Source organism: Stegodyphus dumicola, chromosome 7 (genome assembly GCF_044657685.1).
Source record: "Stegodyphus dumicola isolate Sdum_Otavi_A_Nest chromosome 7, ASM4465768v1".
NCBI classification, from domain to species: domain Eukaryota; kingdom Metazoa; phylum Arthropoda; class Arachnida; order Araneae; family Eresidae; genus Stegodyphus; species Stegodyphus dumicola.
In genome coordinates this window covers 49,287,736-49,307,881 of record NC_140774.1, presented here as the reverse complement: position 1 = coordinate 49,307,881, position 20,146 = coordinate 49,287,736, and the positions used below count along the sequence as shown (strand labels likewise).

At 30.6% G+C, this 20,146-nt stretch overlaps 1 protein-coding gene across 2 annotated transcripts in view; it reads left to right on the top strand.

Annotated features, from left to right (window-relative positions):
• Nucleotides 1–13,656, top strand: part of LOC118184037 (pyridoxal-dependent decarboxylase domain-containing protein 1) — a 148,687-nt gene extending 135,031 nt beyond the window's left edge. For both annotated transcript variants that reach the window (XM_085820173.1, XM_035353672.2), the window contains one exon: nt 5,315–13,656. In XM_085820173.1, coding sequence (XP_085676299.1) covers nt 5,315–5,362 — 48 coding nt within the window. In that variant the 3' untranslated portion in view covers nt 5,363–13,656. The remainder of the gene's footprint in view (nt 1–5,314) is intronic.
• Nucleotides 13,657–20,146: the final 6,490 nt, after the last annotated feature.

Genomic DNA, 20,146 nt, shown 5'->3' with positions numbered 1-20,146 from the left:
TAGGGTATTGCTCAAGTAGTTTGTGGAAAGGAGAATTACCGGAAATTAATTTAATTCCAAAATTAGTGGCATTTCCAATGCTACCTACCGCGGACAATTGTGTGATGGAGTCGAGTAAGCGTCGATTTTTAATGACGACCAACACAGAAAATTTTTGAAGAAAGTCTGCACCAATTATTGGGTGCGAAACCGCAGCGATGACAAATGGCCATTGAAATTTGCGACGCAATCCTAGATCCAAAGACATAATTATTTCTCCATATGTTGCAATTTTTGACCCGTTAGCTGCAAATAAGTTAAATTTTCCAGGCGGCCGTTTGGGTTCGGCAAAAGAGGGAGGTACAACCGAAATGTCAGCATCTGTATCAACAAGAAAATGTCTGCCTGATGGTTTATCTGTTACGAACAATCGACTAATGCACGGGCCGTTGTCACTCATGGCTTCGAGTGACGGCCCCTTCAGTTTAAAGAGGTCTTCTGAAATTTGCATGGAGGTGTACACTTGCACGCTTTATCACCGAATCGGCTGTGATAGAAACAAATGTCTGATTGAGTACCGGAATGAGCGCGTTGGTATTCCCTATTATTTTGGTTCCTGGACTTTGATCTACCGCGTGGACGATACTGAGATTGTGTCTGTAAGGCTGCAACCTGCAATGATAATTCCTGGATTTGTTGTTGAAGAGATGAAATATCAACACTGGGATGTTGAACTTGACTGATTGCTTGTGGTTGGAGAACATCATGAATTTTGTCTGCCATTTGGGCTAGTTGGGGTAGGTTCTCATTACTGGAGGCAAGAATAGCTTGGATATTGTTCGGGAGACGATTGAGCCACAATGATTGTAAAACATTGGACTTAAAATTGTCACCCGCAAGCTCCTGCATTTTTGACAATAACTGGGATGGGCGCATATCACCAAGTTGCAAATCTTGTAATAACTGCTTTAGTTTGGTGTTTTCAGACTCCTCATAAACTGAAATGAATTTATTTTTCAATTCCTCGTATTTATTACCCGAGGGGGGCTTCGGAACAATCTCGCGTACTGACTGAACAACCTCAGTGTCGAGGGCGGAAATTGCAGTACAAAATTTCGTGTCGTCGCGTGTTATACCCCCGAGCTTGAATTGTGCATCTAATTGAAAAAAACAAAGGTTGGGGTCACTACGGCAAAATGGGGCAGGTTTCACAGCAACGCGAGCCATTTGTTTGTCATCAGTGGCTAGAGGATTGCTAGTAGCCATAATAAATATGAATAAATACAAATAACAAAAAAAAAAAAAAAAAAAAAAAAACTATATAGTTCAAGAATATTGTTGCAGTACACATGAAGAAACACAAAATAATTAAAGTTAGGACCTGGGTTCAAATGAATATAGGAAAAAAACTCACCCGCTTGACGAATACATACGAATCCATGTGCGGAATAAAAGGTAGAAAATATCACCTTAATGTACAGAAATTATCCACTTGCTTGATGTTGGAACACTATCACTAATGGAAGATGAAGATAATCCGCATGTCTGAAAGATGATCACAAATATAAACATGAAGGTAATCCACGTGGCTGTAATATGATGAAACTGATGCACGATCCAATAGACACGATAAGTAATCCAATACACATAAGTAAAAAATATTGGTTCAGCTGCATTTTGCACATTATTACAAGGTCTTGTTTAAGCACAAAATTTCTGCTGTACTATAAATTTCGACGATTCATTTGGCTTAAGCCTCACCATCCTGAAGTCACCATTCGTTGCATGTGGTTGCGGCTGTGTGCAACAACAAACTATGCGTATTGGAATTTGCCAGTGCTTTTAAGGATGAATTCATAACATGCCATAAGAGCCAATTTTTGATAACAAAAACATTTAATCACATCACAATAGTAAAACTTAATTAGTACAGTTGACAGACAATCACGTTGAAGGAAAGCGTGCGACCAACCGCACGGCGACGAGACGTGACTGTGTATCGCCGAAACCACCTTCGGTTACAGTTAGTGATAACGACGTGCGGTTGGCGAGTACAACACATGTTTACAGAGTCGCCACAATAGAGTATCAGTTATCTTAACCTATTGGGCCTTGCTTTGGAGAACTGAATTGACAATAAAACTTTTTGTAAGAACATTTTTATAAAATTTGGGGCATAAATAATTATGTATTTAAAATACCAATGAAAAAAATATGAAATTTTTAATACTTTAGAGAAGTTTATTGTTTTCTATCAGGGACAAAACATCTGTTACAAATAAAGATCAGAAGCTGATATACATTGTTGCCAGTTGTGATACATAAGATCTTTTATTTATCTTCAGTATTATGAAAAATTTTTTACTTATCCAGCATGGAAAACATCATTAAAACTGTTATTTTACCTCTAATTCTTAATAATATTTTGCAACAAATGTTTTTATGTTGTAAGTGTAATAAATAAAATATGCTTAATGTATCCTTTACTATATCAGTTGCTAAATTTCTACTACTATTGTATACATCTAAAATAAAATTGTATAGTAATAGTGAATTTTTGTTGTCATGTTACAGCTTTCTTTCTTGAAATAAAAAGAAAGTAAAGTTTTAATTTATTATAAGTCTATTTTAAATTAATAAAAAAGTAATATTCTTTTTTTTTTTTTTAATTAACAGAAAGTATCTTTGCTAGAGAGAAAAATATCTTGATATTTTTCTATTTAATACTCCAGATAGAAGTGTGGGAGCAAAATCTGGAGCTTCAAAAATTAAATTGAGATTTAATTTTATTCAGCAGTAAAGGTATAAGTTAATGAGTTGGCAATAATATATATGGTTTTATGATAAATATTATTTTTTATATCATTTAATTTTTACAAATTTTTCGTGGTAAAAACTTTTTTGAGTTACTGATTCGTAATCTAAGGTTTCCAAATTGCCAGTGAAATATTATTTTTTTCAAAGAAGAAATAAATTTTCATTGTGGTGAATTTTTGGCCATGTAGCAAATTCTTTTTAAACACAGAAGCACTTTATACTTCTTTTTAAATACTTACACATTTTAATAGAGTGGCAGTGCATATCTGACATAGATATTGAATATTCACTTTCAGCCAGATGCAGTTATCTAGCCAAGTATCCAGCAGACAAACAGTCAGCAATTCTAATGTGTTGCTTATTAATTTCAGTATTATTTTGCATAGGATTTAAATAAATTTCACATCTGTCTTCTTTATAATCAAGTCAAGTATTTGGACAGTTTATTACCCATTGCATCTCTGTACTTCAGTATTCAGTGATCGTGGGCCATTATCATCAAAGGCAGTTTTATTTACATCAGTTTCTTGTTGATATTATCTCGATGTCACTTAAAGTTTGGTTTTTAGGATCATCTCCATCCAAATTAAGTAATTTACATTTCATTACAATTTAGATTTCTTACATCCTATATTGTAATGAAATTACATTATGTAAATGTGATTTATAAAATGATTTTTTTTTTGCTTGAATTGTTTTGATCTTCAGTTAGCTCTTTTAACTGGAGTATTGCAGTAATTGAAGTTTTGATAAATGACACTTTATTTTCAAAATTTCACGCGACAGAAATTCAAATTCTGTATATTACCCATATGAGCATATCGATAAATTCTCAAGCAGAGTTAAAGTACAGAATACAAATTTTTAATGTGTTTTACTTTATGGGAAATTTTAAAATAATTTACATTTTATAGACCTGTAAATTACACTGACGTTTAATTCTAACTCATGTTCCTTAACAAGGAATGAAAACTTTTCTAAAGAAACATAGACATATTGTTTTATACTACTGATTTTCTACCTAGAAATGGCTACCTAATATGAATTTTTTAAAAGAAATTTAATTGAAGTGCATGTTATTAATAATCTTTAATTCTGCTTACAGTTTTGTTTTAACATTTTTATATTAAAAGAAATCAATTGGAAAGCACATAAAGTTTTCATGTGTAAGATATGTCATAACATTAAGTAATTAGGGAATTTTAGCTGTTATTATTTAACAGGAAACTTTTTAAAAATAAAATACAATTTTTTCCTGGAAAAATGTGAAATTTAATTGCCAGTCACAAAAACCTTATTTCTTATATTTCATGTTATATAAAAATTACTATAAACTATAAAAAATCTTAGCCCTTCGGTGGTTATGAGATTAAGTAATTCTTTCTTCCCAAATATGCATAATATCTGCCAGTCATAAATTTGTAATACAAGTGTTTTTATTTGCCCCCATGTGTGGTGCATAACTGGAATGCAAGCTGAGCTTGTTGATGACCATCAAAAAGTTAATTAGAAAGTAAAAATTGAATGTTATTTATCTTACCAGTGAAGAAATGTGTTCAACATTATTTCTCATTATGATAAATAAAAAGTATTCTGAAATCATAGTTTTGATTATATCTGTATACATATGCTGGCCATATCATAGGTGATTTTGTGCTCAAATTAGTATCTATTTCTTTTAGATGAAAAATAAAATTCATCTTTTGTTGCATTCAAAGCAAATAATATTATGTGAAATAAATTATTACAGTAGATCTTTGATTTAACTATACAGCAGTTGAAAATTGATAATTTCTCTCCATTGATACTCTGTTTGTCATGCAGACAGTATAGTGGCTAGGGAGTCTACTACTAAGTCTTCTCGTGTGCGTTGGTGGAAGGGTAGAGGGGTGGGAGACCTCCGCATGCTCTCTCTCAAAATTGAGAGTGGAAAATAGAAGTCCAAACTCTCTTTGGAGTAGGCTTTGGCAAACATTGTTCCATGTAATATGGACAAGACAACAACATCGATACTCTGCTTGATAATAGTTTCTTTTCCTATGATGCTCTGTTTTATGATAATTTCTTTCCTTTGATACATTATTTCTATTCGTTTTCTAATTTTATTAATTTTAACTATATCTGATAAACCTATTACCAAATACCTTTTTAAAATTCTTTTGGGGGTGTAAATTTAAAATCCAAATAAAATTGAAAAAAGTACCAGTGATTTCTGAAAGATAACTAACCTAAATAGTATATTAATCTTACCAATATTATGAAGAAATTTATCATAATCAACATTTATGTAAATTGAAAAGAAACTAATGCTGAACTTAGCATATTTTGTGAAAGTACTTTGTTTATTTAGCATATTTGTGAAAGTTTAGTAACATTTTATTTGACTCTTGGAAGTGTAGCAATTATAATTTAAACTGATTTTTCTTTTTTTTTCTTTTGTTCCTTGGTATAATTTTTTTAAACATATTTGATTGTTATGTAATTCTTCATAATTAACTACTATTTTAAATTATTCTAGGTACGATTGAGAGTACAGAAAACATTTATAAATATCACATGCAAATAAAAGAAGGCTCCAAATCACCACAGACATCTACTAAAGTTCTTGTTTCAAGTAGTTCTAGTCAGTCACTTTCCACTGAACAAAAAGGTAACACTGTTTCCTAGACTACACGATAGGAACTCTTCAATACAGTTTGTGATAATTAATATATATAACAAGGAACTGTATGATCTTTAAATCATTTAATATGTATGAAACAAATCAGAATACTTATGTGATTGTGTTTTGCATATCAAAATTTTTTATACGATATTGTATTATAAAATACAATGTAAACAATAATTGAAATTTTTTCTGTATAGTTTTTTAATGTAAATTTATTTCTTTGCTGTGTTAATAAGAGATTGTTAAATGAGATTATTGTTCCATATATACTTTTGAAAACTGTATTAATAATTTAGTTGCTTTGTTAACTATTTCTTTACAAGTGATAGGCTTCTCTTCCGTTACCTCTAGTCATTGGCTTTTCATGGTCAGTAAACATGTTAACACATTCCCTGCCACGTGGGGTGTATGTGCCCCACGCTAAACTTTCCGTTCAAGCCATTTGGTATTATCATTGTAAAATGAAGAATTTTTTAAAAATTCATTATGCAGTCAATTATGGGCATTTTAATACTACTGCTGATGCCCTCATTTAATCCTGGGGTGTATACGCCCCATGCGGCATGATGGGCAATTTTTTTTCTCCATAACTTGTTTCAACTAGATTCCTCGTATTTTGATCAGTCATTTATTCGTGTGTCGTTGATACACTACTTACTGCTTCACTGAAGCTGGGATTGATTTATAGTTCAGTGTGTTAGACAAAGGAAATACGGTATGTAAATATTATTTCAGTGTTATAAATTCAGATATTTTGCATTTAAAAATGGTTGCAATTTTTCTCGCCTTTTCTTCTTCAGACCTTTTCCAAATTTTACAATAATTACTCTTTATAAGCATATATGGCATCACACAGCAACAGTTTTTCTAGTGATGATTCTGACGACGGGGAAGGCCACTTTAATTCGATAAGAAGGCGCTGTAAAATTTGTTACAAAAGAAATGTTAAAAATTTGGGTTCCTAATTGGCAAGAAACTGTACTGTAAAAGTTGCGACATTCTCCGATATTTGTGCGGATAAACCATACTTATGTTTGCCATGTTTTAATAAAGTTCATCGTAACATCCCTTTGTAATTGCATACAAACTTGAATTTAACTAAAATGTTATATTTAAAACTGATATACATACGATAAAAAAAATTACATATGAGGATGCAACTTGCTTGGCATAGTAATGTTCAGCCAGGTATTTGTTAAACTAATTCCTAGAAAAATTAATTTATTGGTTTGTTGTGTTATGCATGTTAAACTATACAACCTTTCCTTGATAATTATGATTTTTGCTCTATTTTAATTATCGTAAGGCATACACCAGAAACAAAATAATACAAATGTAAAGCGTAAGGCGCATACGCCCCAGGCGGCCTGAATGGGAAGTCTTCAAAAAACGGTCTGGCAGAGAACGTGTTAATCTAATTTTATACTATACTGCTATTTAATGATAATGGGCTTTAAGCTTCTTTATGAAAATTCTAATAATTTACCTGAGCCCAAAAAACATACTATAACAATGGTGAAAGCAAACCAGTTTTTGCACTTAAGTTAGTGAAACAAAAATATGAATATTTTAATGAAAATGAAATGATAGTTATTATAAAATATGCATTAGTTAATAATAATATTTTGATGAAATTCTGACCCTAGCACTTAGCAGCAATACCTGATTTAAATTTTCACTGATTTAACAGAAATAGAAATATTAGTACATACTATTTTTCAAAAACATTTATTCTATTTCTCCTAGATTTTTCATAAAATGCTCATCAAACAGAATATTATTAAAATGTTATGAGAAGGATATGCAAGAACACTGTGCACATTAAAATAATGCTTTAAAGAAACTTCCATAAATGTATATAATAATCTAAAAATAAATAAATATTTTATATCAGTGTTGTTAAAAATTTGTGTAGAACAAAAATTTTTGTAAATAAAATGTGTGAATTTGTTCTCTAAAATCATATGTTGCTTCTAGTAATCATAGGCATGCCGGTCTTTCTTTTTGAGTAACTCATTAAAACTTTCATCTATGTTTTGTCAAACATGATAGAAAGTTATATATACTATTTTGTGTGTCATTATAGTATAATTATCTTATTCAATTTATGTTGATCAATTCCATTAGGAAAAATTTATACAAAGCATATACCAAATCTATGCAATCATTTACTTTTTATAAAGTATTTGTTTTGACATCAGTTCTGTCCTGTAAGTCTTGTATTTGCAAATGCTAAATCTGTGATTGTATTTTTTTGAAATCTTCTAAAAGTACTGTTTTTAGATATCTTTTCCCCTTTCTTTATTAAACACTTTACACAGAAATTATTATATTTTACTCACATAGCTGCTTAATATTTATAATATTTATTAGAAATTAACATTCAATTTTAATTAAATTTGTTTTTAAAATTGCATTTATAGCTTTAATAAAATAATGCAGTTTCACATCAAACAGTATGAATTATACAATTAGTGAATGTAATATGGTAGTATATGTACGCACATGAAAGGAAATTTGTAATTTTGAATATTTCTAAATGCTACAAAAGAAGTAAACAGTTTCAACAATTTCTTAAAAAAAGCACAATGTAAGTTATTGTATATTACTTTTTATGAAGAGGTATATGAAGTCTAAGTTTATGTCAGAAATTTTGCAGATGCTCTTTGCATGTATCATCAGTTCACCTGGCACAAGCTATTTAGTACTCTAGTACTTGCCAAATCCAAAATAAAACATCTTAGTCAGGTACTATAACTATAATTTACATGAGGTGAATAATGCAGATTTTTAAAAACTGTAACCACTTTTGCAAAATTTGCAAACTCTACACTATTAAATCTAAAGATTTCTTCTCGTTCATTCTTTAGAGTGAAGATGTCACGAACACATTCAACTTGTTTTCTGGAAACGTGAGATTCTCCATGACTTTTACACAAATAGCTTAAAATTTTTTTTTGTATCAATGTAGGTATATTTTCTGAATTTTAATCAAAATTTGTATTGAATCATAGTAACAGATTCCATTTTGCTGAATTCTAAAATAGAAAATACCTTCTCCATAGCAAACATGGCCATTTACACTGTATCTCATTTTCTGATAAATTACTTAAATCATTGCATCAAGTATGAAACGTATCTGAACATGTATGATTGAATATCATCTGAACATGTACAATTTCTGCATATATCTGAAATCAGATTTACAGCTATATGCATTAAACTTGGAAGAATTTTAAATAACTTGATTATATATATTTTTCAGATCAATGCATCAGTCTAATTGCATATAAAAAAATGCTTTTAAAAGCATTTATGTGGCATTATTACTGAAAGGAAAAAAAAAAGAGAAATATGAAAAATTCGTGGTGCAACTCTTTTTATAAGCATTATTCCCCGCCCCACTAATATTTGGTGCTACATTTTCTTTAATGCACAATTACTTTTGTTAAAAATAATGTATTTACAATCTATGTAATAAATAATGTATTTACAATCTACAACCTTTTAAAGTTATTAAGAATATACAGTTAACTAAAAAATATAGTTTTTTAAAATTAAATGTGTGATTATTAATAGATATTGTCTTTTCATTAAGCCAGTGAATCAAATATTATTTGTACTGCATGAATATTTGTATGAAGTCATTCCATTTGTTTATCACCATTTTAATATCTTTAAAATGTCATCAAATTATTTTAGATTTGGCATGTTTTATGCACAGTCTTTTAATAAAAAAATTCCAATAATTGTGTTAAACATGCAATGATTTTTGTATGAATATAACACATTATTATTTTTTCATTCCCATTTTATAATACCTAAGATGATATTTTGCTTCATGCTGACTATGCTTAACGCTGCTTGTAAAACTAATTAAAGATCTATGTTTTGCACTGTAGCAATACTAAGGTGTATAGATAACTACATACTATAGTGTGCAAATTAATTGGACAAAGTGGTTTTTTTCATATAATTTTTAAGTTTGTTGCCAGCAGGTATCTCAAAGCAAATTTAGTTACCTTAATGCCATCTGGATATGTGCTTTCGACTACTGAGAACTAACTAGTTTAGAAAATAAATTAGTATTATTGAACCATTTTTAAGCTTGTGAGAAGAGGAAGTTACTTTTGTATAATTTTTAAATAAATTTTGCATTCATTCATTTTAGCATACTAAAAATGGATATAATGCCTAGAAAGAGAGCAAGAATTATCACACTTGAAATTTTGTATAATTTTTAAATAAATTTTGCATTCATTCATTTTAGCATACTAAAAATGGATATAACGCCTAGAAAGAGAGCAAGAATTATCACAATTGACGGTCACATATCTATGACTCTTAAGAAATATTTCTTCCGTGACTGATGTTGGAAAATAAAGCATTTCTCAGATTCTGAGAAGACACAATGAAACTGGATCATTTTTTCAAGAAAGGAAAGGCGCAATTATGAAAGGAAAACAACTCCAAAATCTGATCCATTTAGAAATAGCATTATTAATCCAATAAAAGTTAGCAAATACCTTAAAAGTGATTCTTTGTCTATTGGTATTGATATTCATCCTTCAAATGTGCAACATAGACTTTTCACTGCTAATCAGAAGATGAGAAAGTTAATTAAAAAACAACTTTTGACACATCAGATAAAGCAAAAACAATTACTGTGGGCCAAAAATACAAATCTTAAACCATAAATAACTGGAAAAAGGTAATTTTCCACGATTAGATCCATTTATATGTTCATACTTACACATATCACAGAGCAAGCAAAGTGATTAAATACCTCAAAAACAGATATTTTGGGGTTTTTCACTGCAGATAGCACTGGAAGTCTAGTTCTTATTGATGGAATCATAAATTCATCAAAGTATACAGAAATTTTAAAGCATAAGATTGTGCCAGTTTTGAAAACCTTTGCAGGGACAATCAAACATAATTGACTCCACACCATAATTCAAAACCTGGCAGAAGGTTCAAGGTGGAAAATAAAATTATTATCCTAGATTGGCCTAGAAATTCTGACTTAGATCTGATCGAAAACTTGGGACAGGTTCTCATGCAACATTTTAGCAAAATGGATTATATGACAAAAGAGTGCTTGATTAAGAAAGCTGCAAAAGTGTGGTTCCATGATAAAAATGTAAAAAATATATGCACAAGAGTAGTAGAATCAATGCCTAAGCATATTCTTGAGGTCATTTTTGCTAAAGGAGGACATATTTCTTATTAAATTTATTATTATTACTCTTATGTATGTACATAAATTATAAAAAAAAATCACTTTGTCCCAATATAATTTAAGCATTATAGTAGTCTAATGTAACAGTCCAAAATTTTTGGAAGACAGTGCTAACAAAAAAGAAAGCATTTCATGAAACAATTATATCAAGATCTAAGCCTCATCTTAGTTTACGCTAGTAATGTTTTGTCATATTTTATTTTCCTAACCTATTTAAGACTAGTTTAAGGTCATCATTTATCAGCACAATCTAGTAGTGTTTCCTTTGCTCTGTATGCTTATGTAAGTGATTGTCATGTGCTGAAAATCAACGTCTTTATTTTTTACTGTATGTACGAAAAGCTGCCTTTCAAACGAATTTTTTTATTAATATAGAAATAAAATTTGCAATAATTAGAGCACTTAACAATTTAATTATTGTTTAAATTTGAATAACTAGTAATATATTTACATTTATTAAAAAAGATTTAATCACATAGCAATATATGTATGTAATTAAAAATATGTAAATTCATAAAAAATTAATATAATTGTCAACTTGCGTGATATTTCCAATTCCATGCAAAATCAATAAATCATATTTTATTGCTTACAGATTAAGATTGTTTCAGTGTATGATTTTTAAAAATTTTGGATTGATTTTTGACTGATTCACTATTGTAAAAATTATTCATTTAAGATTCATATGACCATTAATTCTTATTTAAAAATGAAATGTCAAACGATAGATATTGCAAATCTTAATTATGTAGTTTTATTTTATATCTGCATGTGTCATCTGTTTTATATGACTTACAAATGTTCCTATAAAAATACAGAATCAAAAGAACAAAATTTTGAATTTTTGGAAAATTAGTTGATGATGATGTCATAAAATTCTTTCTAATTGCCAAAATTATTGAGTATTCTACTCAAGATAAGCTATAATTAAAATATAAATGGATTTTGGATGAGAAAATTAGAGGATTGGAATCTCTTCAGGACAAGCATTATCATAGTAGTTATGAGAGAAGTTAGAGAAAGGCAGATGTGGCCTGAGATGCTTTTTTTAAGTAACATAATATAGTAATGTTAATTTTGTAATATTTTATCTCTTCAGGTTGAGAAGGTTATATTTTCCTTTACCGGGAAGTAACTACCAAGCCACACTGACACTTTAGTATTACTTGCATTAATTTCACAAAATGTTTATATTAGGTGCAAAAGCTATGTCAATAATGAGCTATTTTGAAGTTAGATTTTGGAGTTGGTTACAAATTGAATTTAATAACCTTAATATAATACACAAATAAGCTAACCAAAACATATTTTCAATACACTTCAATAGTAATTACTCATCAGAAACTCTAGATAACTATGAAACATGATTTTATAATGTAAAAGAAGAAATGTACAATTACAGCTTCATACTGGATACAGCCCCCCTTATTTAAAAATAGAGGAAAATTTTTACAAATCCTTTGAAAATATATATATATATAACTTTTAACTAAGCTTCTTCTGTACAAACATATTTAGCTACTTGGGAATCTAGTCATTTGATTGCTTAATCATTTATAACAAGACATGCAGTCCACTCCCCTTTTTTTGCAAGTGGAAAGATGTCTTTCTTAAGGACTTTTTAAAAGAAACTAGCTCAGGTTCACAAAACATATTGAAAGAAAAACTCATGTAATTAAGTGTGAAGCATTGAGAGGCAGACCCAGGATGAATTACAGATCTCTTGCAGCTTTACTCACTTTCAGACAGTTTAGCAAGTAAGGAAGCATTCTGCATGATTTCAAAATATCACACATAATCCCAAATTTTGAAAAGACGAGCATTATTTGTCATGTCAATATCCACATTTTAAGAATGATTAGTGAGACTTGCACTAATTTAATATATTGCTACTATATTGAAATACCTGTAGTCATGCATAAACATGACAATAAAATCTTAAGATTGTTAACCTAATTTTTTTTCTCTTAACCTTTGCCAATTACCAGCTTATCATTTTTCAATGCTCAAAATTTTTTAAATCAATAAAATGATATGCAAATAAGAATTAATTGATTACTAAATTTATGATAATTTTATAAATATAAATTTCGGGCATAAAATTTTATGTAGCGATGAAACATATTTGTATATAAAATACCCAAAACTCCTTAAAAATGCAGTATAGAGTCACACAAGATGTAATACAATAGAAATTAGATACAAAAATTAGTTTTACAAATCTCTTGTTCATATGATGCTACAATTTTGTGGTATTTTTATTATACTGAATTTTTTTTTTTTTTTATAGATTTTAGCAACTTAACCATTTTATGATACATATACAAACTACAACATATTTTTAAGTTTAAATTTATGTAACAGCATAATGTTATGTTTTATATGATTGAATGAGACTTTTGTATCGATTTTAGTTAACAAAGGCTTAAGCTATATTTTTAAGAAAATATATTTGGTGTTTTTTTTCTTTTTTCAAACAGTATTATTTATATTATTGTTTTTATGCATTCATTTGTAATCATAACTGCACATTAGTACATAAAATGCAATACATGTAATTTTCTGGTATTCTTCGTTTGAATTTGTTTACAAAACGTGATCATATGATATAGTCAAATTTCAATTGTTAGGTATGCTTTGTTCTAAAATATATGTAAAAATAATTATATGATTTTAAGATTATCAAACATCTGCAATGTTATTCTTGGTATTTTTATTATTTTTATTCATTCTAAACATTAACACAGTAATAAAACTGTATTGTACTTTCCTATTGAAAAATGGATTTAAGAAGAGTATAATATAAAGAATTATAAATATAGTTGATATTCAATATTTATGTTACAAATGTGCATAAATAAGCAGATTTAGCCTTTATATTAGTCTTCTCTCCCCAAATGAACAAACATTGTACAGAAAACTCTAATAAAAATTTTCTTAATACCTGGAATTGTTAAATTTCAATATTTTCTGAAGAATTTATTAATTCTCCTGTATTGTCTTAGAAATATCTCTAACTGTCATTCTGTTTTATTTAAAATAAGAATTATTGAAAACATCTGCAAGATTGCAGTTTATTTTAGTGACAGATAGGCCGATAAGCATTCCACCTAAAAGGTTGCTTGAGGGCAGGAGAGATAGTGCTAAAGAGGGCACTTATGGGAGCCACTAATAGTGCTTTAATGAATAATGAATGCATAAGGTAAGATAGTTATGGAAAAAATAAATTTTTGTCCTATGAAACAATGAAAAAACAAATGAAAAATTCAACATAAAAAGAGCAAATAAACAAAATTTATTCATTGTTGGCTGCAGTTTCATTGAAATTCAATCAAATTTTAAAGCACTTTGTAACTGTTAACACTTGCAATAGAAATTACAGTGTTGCATGCAGAAATTGCAGTACTTTATCAAAAGAACAGAGATGATGTTTGGAACAGATTTTTTTGAACATTTAACAAGAACAGAATAGAAACTACATCATTCATGAAATTACTATTAAGAAAGAATTTGGAAATATAAAAATCAAAATTCATCAGCAATCAGGCATAAGTAGTAACTTTGATTATGGGATCTACAAATAATGATTTTTAATATAAAATATGTTATAATCAAATAACGTATATTATCAAATGAAATATGTTCCCTTGCTGTGAATTTGAAAGACTTTCTGGTTTGTTCTATATATTTACATATACACTGCTCGACATTGAAAATGCAACACCAAGAAAGAGTGGTCAGAAATTTATGCAAATTTTAGAGTAGACACACGTCACTGAGTTATGTGAATGATGTGAAATGTGCAGCTCTCCGACGCACGTGAAGTAAGATATAAAGGAAGGAAAGTTCAGAATGGGCAATATTCATGTCGCTATTTCTGCCAGACGAATTATCGAAGAAAGCTGGTTTTTGTCCTGGAGGATACGTGTAATAGGAGAGAATGGCCAGGCCGCCGTCAACGAAGTCACTTCCAGCAGATAGATGATTTTACGAGGGGTATGGTGATCAGACTGAGAAGGGTGGGTAGGTCCTTATGTCAAATCGCAGCTGATACCCACATGGATGCGAGCATGCGCATTGGCTATGGCGAACATGCTTGGAACAAGGAAATGTGGGAAGAAGGAGGGGTGCAGGTGCAGCCAGAGTGACGTCAGCACGCGTGGATCGACGCATCCGCCGACAAGTTGTGGCGGTCCCGCAAGAACCATGATTCTGCAGCATGTGCAACATACCCTGGTTGTTCCTGTGTTGACCAGAACCATTTCCCGTCGATTGGTTGAATGTGGCCTGCACTCACGGCGTCCATTAAGAAGAATGCCATTGACCCCACAGCATAGACGCCAATGTTTAGAATGGTGCTGGACTGGAATGATGTGGATGACAAAATGGCGAAACGTCGTGTTTTCAGATGAGTCACGCTTCTGCTTATCCAGTAACAGTCGTTGCATGCGTGTGTGGCGTTGATGTGGAGACAGATCTAATCCGGCAGTAACTGTGGGACGCCCCACCATGCAACAACGTGGCATAATGGTTCAGGGCATTATGACGGCCCAACGATACTTGGATAATGTACTGTGGCCGGTAGCAATCCCCTACCTTCAGGGGCTGCCTAATGCAAATTTTGAGCAGGATAACGCCCAACCACACAGTGCTCGCATCTGCCAACATGCTCTGCAAGGCATACAAATGCTTCCCTGGCCACCATACTCTCCTGACAATCATACTCTCCTATCAACGTATGACACAACTAGTATGACACCATACTCTCCTATCAATCGAACATGTGTGGGAAGTGATTGGATGCCGTTTGCAGACTCTGCCCCTGCTTCGTTCAGAAGACGAACTGTGGCAAATGGTTGAAAGGGAATGGAGAGCCGTCCCTCAGGACACCATCCGCACTCTTATTGACTCTATGCCTAGATGTGTTTCTTCGTGTATTGCTGTCCACGGTGGTCCTACATTCTACTGAGCTGACGCCGTTCTCGCTCTGTATTGTGACTATCATTTTGAAATAAAGATCACTTATTGCTGCTTGCTCTCTCTTTTTTCCAAATTTCATCACTTTCTTACCACTCCTTCTTGGTGTTGCATTTTCATTGTTGAGCAGTGTATATTATAACAATATTTCTAGGAATTTTATAAATATCTAATGAATGAAGGACAGATTCTCAGTTTTGCTTGGGCATTTCATTTCCTTTAACCCTTTGCGACACGCATATTTAAAATATATTTTAATCTTTAAAAAAATGTCTTAGAATAAGTCAGATAGACTTACTTAAGTGCCTTTCAGGCTTGGAAAAAATTCTGCATTTTTATTTTTTACGGGGGAAGGTGAGATACCGTTTGTCCCACCATGCAACTAGCACATGTCTTATAGCATATTGGTGTATAGCAGGAAAAACAAATCGTATGTGGAATGAATAAACAAAATAAAGCATGCTTTCTAAAATATTGATAATAAATACATTAAAATGCATTTTGTACTATATATTTAATAATTTTTAATTTTAGAAACAAAAGAAAATATTTTCTTGGATATTATTTTAAGATTAAAATTTGATACTCGTACATATGATACTAAATAAAATATTAAAATTGACACTTGATTCAAAATCATTTATATATGATTAAAATTGAAAAAGTCATTTTTCATGAAACTTTGAAAAACATGTTGTTTCATTCTTTTGTAAGCATAGAGGCACTTCACATGGTTCACACATCCAAAATGTTCGTCGTTCTTCTTTCGATGTGCACATCTTCTCCTGCTAGTTCTCTTTGGCGCGTGACTTACATTTTTTAGTCTCTTTTCTGATTGTACGAACGGTTTTTTAGTTTTTATTTGAACTGGGGATTTCAGTTTTCTTTTCAGCTCTTTCTTGCCTGCAAGTGCCATTAGACCTTCTATAACTGAGAGACGAAAATCTTTCATTGTTTTTACATCATGATCACTTTTGCGAACAAACTTAAATAGAATAAATGCGTTTACTATACTCGCATCTAAAAAGTAAAAAAAGATCCTGTGCAACCATTTCTTGCTTTTGCGGTCTATTTCATATAATCCTTTCAGTTGATCAAATAAGTCGACATATCCCATATTCTTATTATATGAAATAATGCAGTCTGGGCACAGTACTTTTTTTGTTTTTCCATCTCGTTCTTTTCTATTAATTTCTTTCATTTCAGTTGCCTTTTCCAAGCAAGACAGGATAGAAACAGATCTTTTATCCTTCCATTTTATGCAATAAATTGAATCATCGCTAACTGAAAAGTCTATATCTCCTCTCGACATAAATTTGTCTTCTTTTAAATTTTTGGGTAGGTACTTCCGATTCATATTTACAGTGCCACATGCATAGATGTTCTGTGTCTTTAAAAAGCGAAACAAATTATAACTACTGAAGTAGTTGTCCATAAAAACTCTATGGTTATTACCATAAAGAGGCTGGCACAAAGTTTTCACTACTCTCTCCCCTAGATTTTTTTCCACAGAGTCACCGAGTTTGCCAGTATAAATTTCAAATTGGCATGCAAATCCAGTGACATCACATCGCATCCATACTTTGTAACCGCGTTTGATGGGTTTTTTAGGCATATACTGCTTTAGGCTGCTTCTCCCTTTGAAGCGAATCATTGATTCGTCAACTGCCTGAGTTTCATTAGGATTAAAAACTGCCATAAACCTTTCTGAGAGATGATTTAAAAGAGGGCGTATTTTGTATAGCTTATCAAAATTAGCTTCCCCTCTCTTAGGTTGTAAACAATTATCATTTATATGAAAATTTCCCAATATCCAACTGAACCTTTTGACAGGCATTATGTTTGCTATATAATCATCGTGTAATAGTGGAGTACTTCTCCAGTAGTCCCGATAACTTGGAAACTTTTTTACGCCCTTTAGCAAATTTACAGCGAGAAATCGCAAAAACTCGTTACTATCAAGAGGGGAAAATACACTGTTTTTCTGTGTTGCATATAAGTTTGATTGAAAAACAATATGTTCAATGAACTTAAGTGTGAATATACTTAAAAATAAATTTACAGGTGTTGGATCATCCAAATCAAAAATCTCACCTGTCGGTCCCGAATCTTCTTTGAATTCTGGCAGTGAAATATCAACTTCTTGTTTGTTCCAGCACGGAACAGAAGATTCTGAGGGTTCTGTAAATTCAGCCTCATTCTCACAGGTATCCCTTTCTTCTTCAGCAATAACTTCAACCTCAGTTATTCTCTCCTGGATTTCAATTTCATCTGAATCAGAACTGACATCTGAAGCATTTGAGTCGCAATCGGATGGCAATTCAGCAAAAAGATCCAAAGCTTCCTGAGTTGTTAATTTTTTTCTAGACATTTTAGCACATCAGAGCAAACAAAGGATGTAAAAGCGCGCGCAATCACGAAAAAAGTAGATGCAAAAAAGAAAAGGAAAAAAACAATCGTGAGTGCTGCCATCTATTGAGCGGAAATTCAAGTGTGTGGTGGGACAAATTTTAACCCACTTATTTCAACTGCAAAATTAATACTATAAAATATTGAATCCAATTAAGATTTTTGAAAATAAAATACCTTTGAACATTAAAAACAATCATAGATATCCTAAATTGTATACCAAACTTTTTAAAATATTGAAAAATGCGAGATACCTGCATATCACTCTTGTGATCCTATTTTGAATATTTTTTGCTTATAAACTTAAGCCCTGGTATAGTAGTGACATCTACTGAGAAAACTAATAACTAAAATCGATTACTTTTAAAAGATTAGAAAACTTCTAATGGGAATTGCTAACTGAGAAAAAAAAATATTAATTAGGTGGGACAGATATTGACCCACCACGCCGCAAAGGGTTAATGTTCCGACTTCATACATATGTTTATGTATAGACATATATCTAAACAATAGTATCCCCATATCTGTGGATATTCGTATAACAGCAAACAGCAAATGCTATGTAAAACAAGACATTCATATAATGTGGTATATAAATTCAGCAAAATTTAACTGACAAATTTGGCACAGTTAGATAATATTAATAAAATATACTGTATATTACATTATTTTATATTGCACTATATTATTTTTTCTTCTTCAAAATTTACATTATGATATATACTCTTTCTTGTCTTTGGATGTATCAAGTAAACAACTCTGAAAATTTAAACTAATCCATAAAAGTTAAGAAATTAAACAGTTCTTGTTTTGTATAAAATAATGAATTGTTTAAACAAATAAAAAATTTTCCACTTTCCGACAAAGTAATAAAAAAAGTATTATATTTAAAAATTTTACAGTGAAGTTTGCTCTGTTGGCTGTAAAAGGCTTGGTCCCCCTCCCTTCCAGCTATATTTTGACAGTCCTTGTATAATCCTAAGGTCTTTTTGTTGCAATACCTTCCAGTTTATAGGAACTTTAATACTTATAGTTTCCAACTAAAAATAAGGCTTTTAAACACTTTTAACTAGCATTTAGCATAAAACATGATAATTTGGGTATATGATTTTTTTCCCTTCTGTTTCTATCATATACAATTTTTTTATATTCTCGCTAATGGATTAGACATCACTTCTCTTAAGCTTACAAGCACTGACAGCATTATCACTCTAATGCTTTGAAGTTATTACATTGTGATGATGATGCTCCAATCATCAACCAGCTAAAGGTTAGCAAACTCTGTAGTATTGTTCTAAATCCAAAAGATAGTGGCAGAGGTTGCTGAAAACGAAGAAATTTTGATAGCAATTAGAAAACTTGAACAGTGAAACTTTGTAATTGAACAAAAAACTATGTCTATCTATATATTTAAAGTGGAAGCATTAGCCCAAGAAAATGAAGCAAATTAAGCTATTTGCATTGAAAGAAATGTTCAATGCAGCAAACAAATAAGTAACTTTTTTGTTTGGTAAATTTTGATTCCCTTAAAGTCATAAATCCTTCATTATTTCATGTTTTTACTTTTATAATTTCTACACGTAATCTTATTAGATTTAAACCAATGATTTAATACCTAGAAAAATCCCAAATTCAAAACTGCCTAAGTCCCAATGAGTCTGGATCTCATACTTTGTACTGTATATTATATATATATTGAAAAAAAAAAAAAGAGGGGTGGTATATAGAATACATGATATAGGAATTACTTTTGTAATGAAATAAAAGCTTTTATATAAGCCTGGCTATTAAAATAAATAAAGTGGAATGCTAAAGCTAATTCAAATGCATTTACAGCATTTGAATTCAGTTTAGATTTTGAGCAAGTTTTCAAAATGATACAGTTACTTATGACATACATTTAATTTTTCTGATTCATTAAATAGTCATATACACTATTATATTCAGTTCATTTATGCCATTTGAAACCAAGAACTAATATGTGAAATGCAGCAAAACACAGTGCCTTTATTTTCGTGTAATCTGTATCCCTATAATTATCGAAGGTTATATTA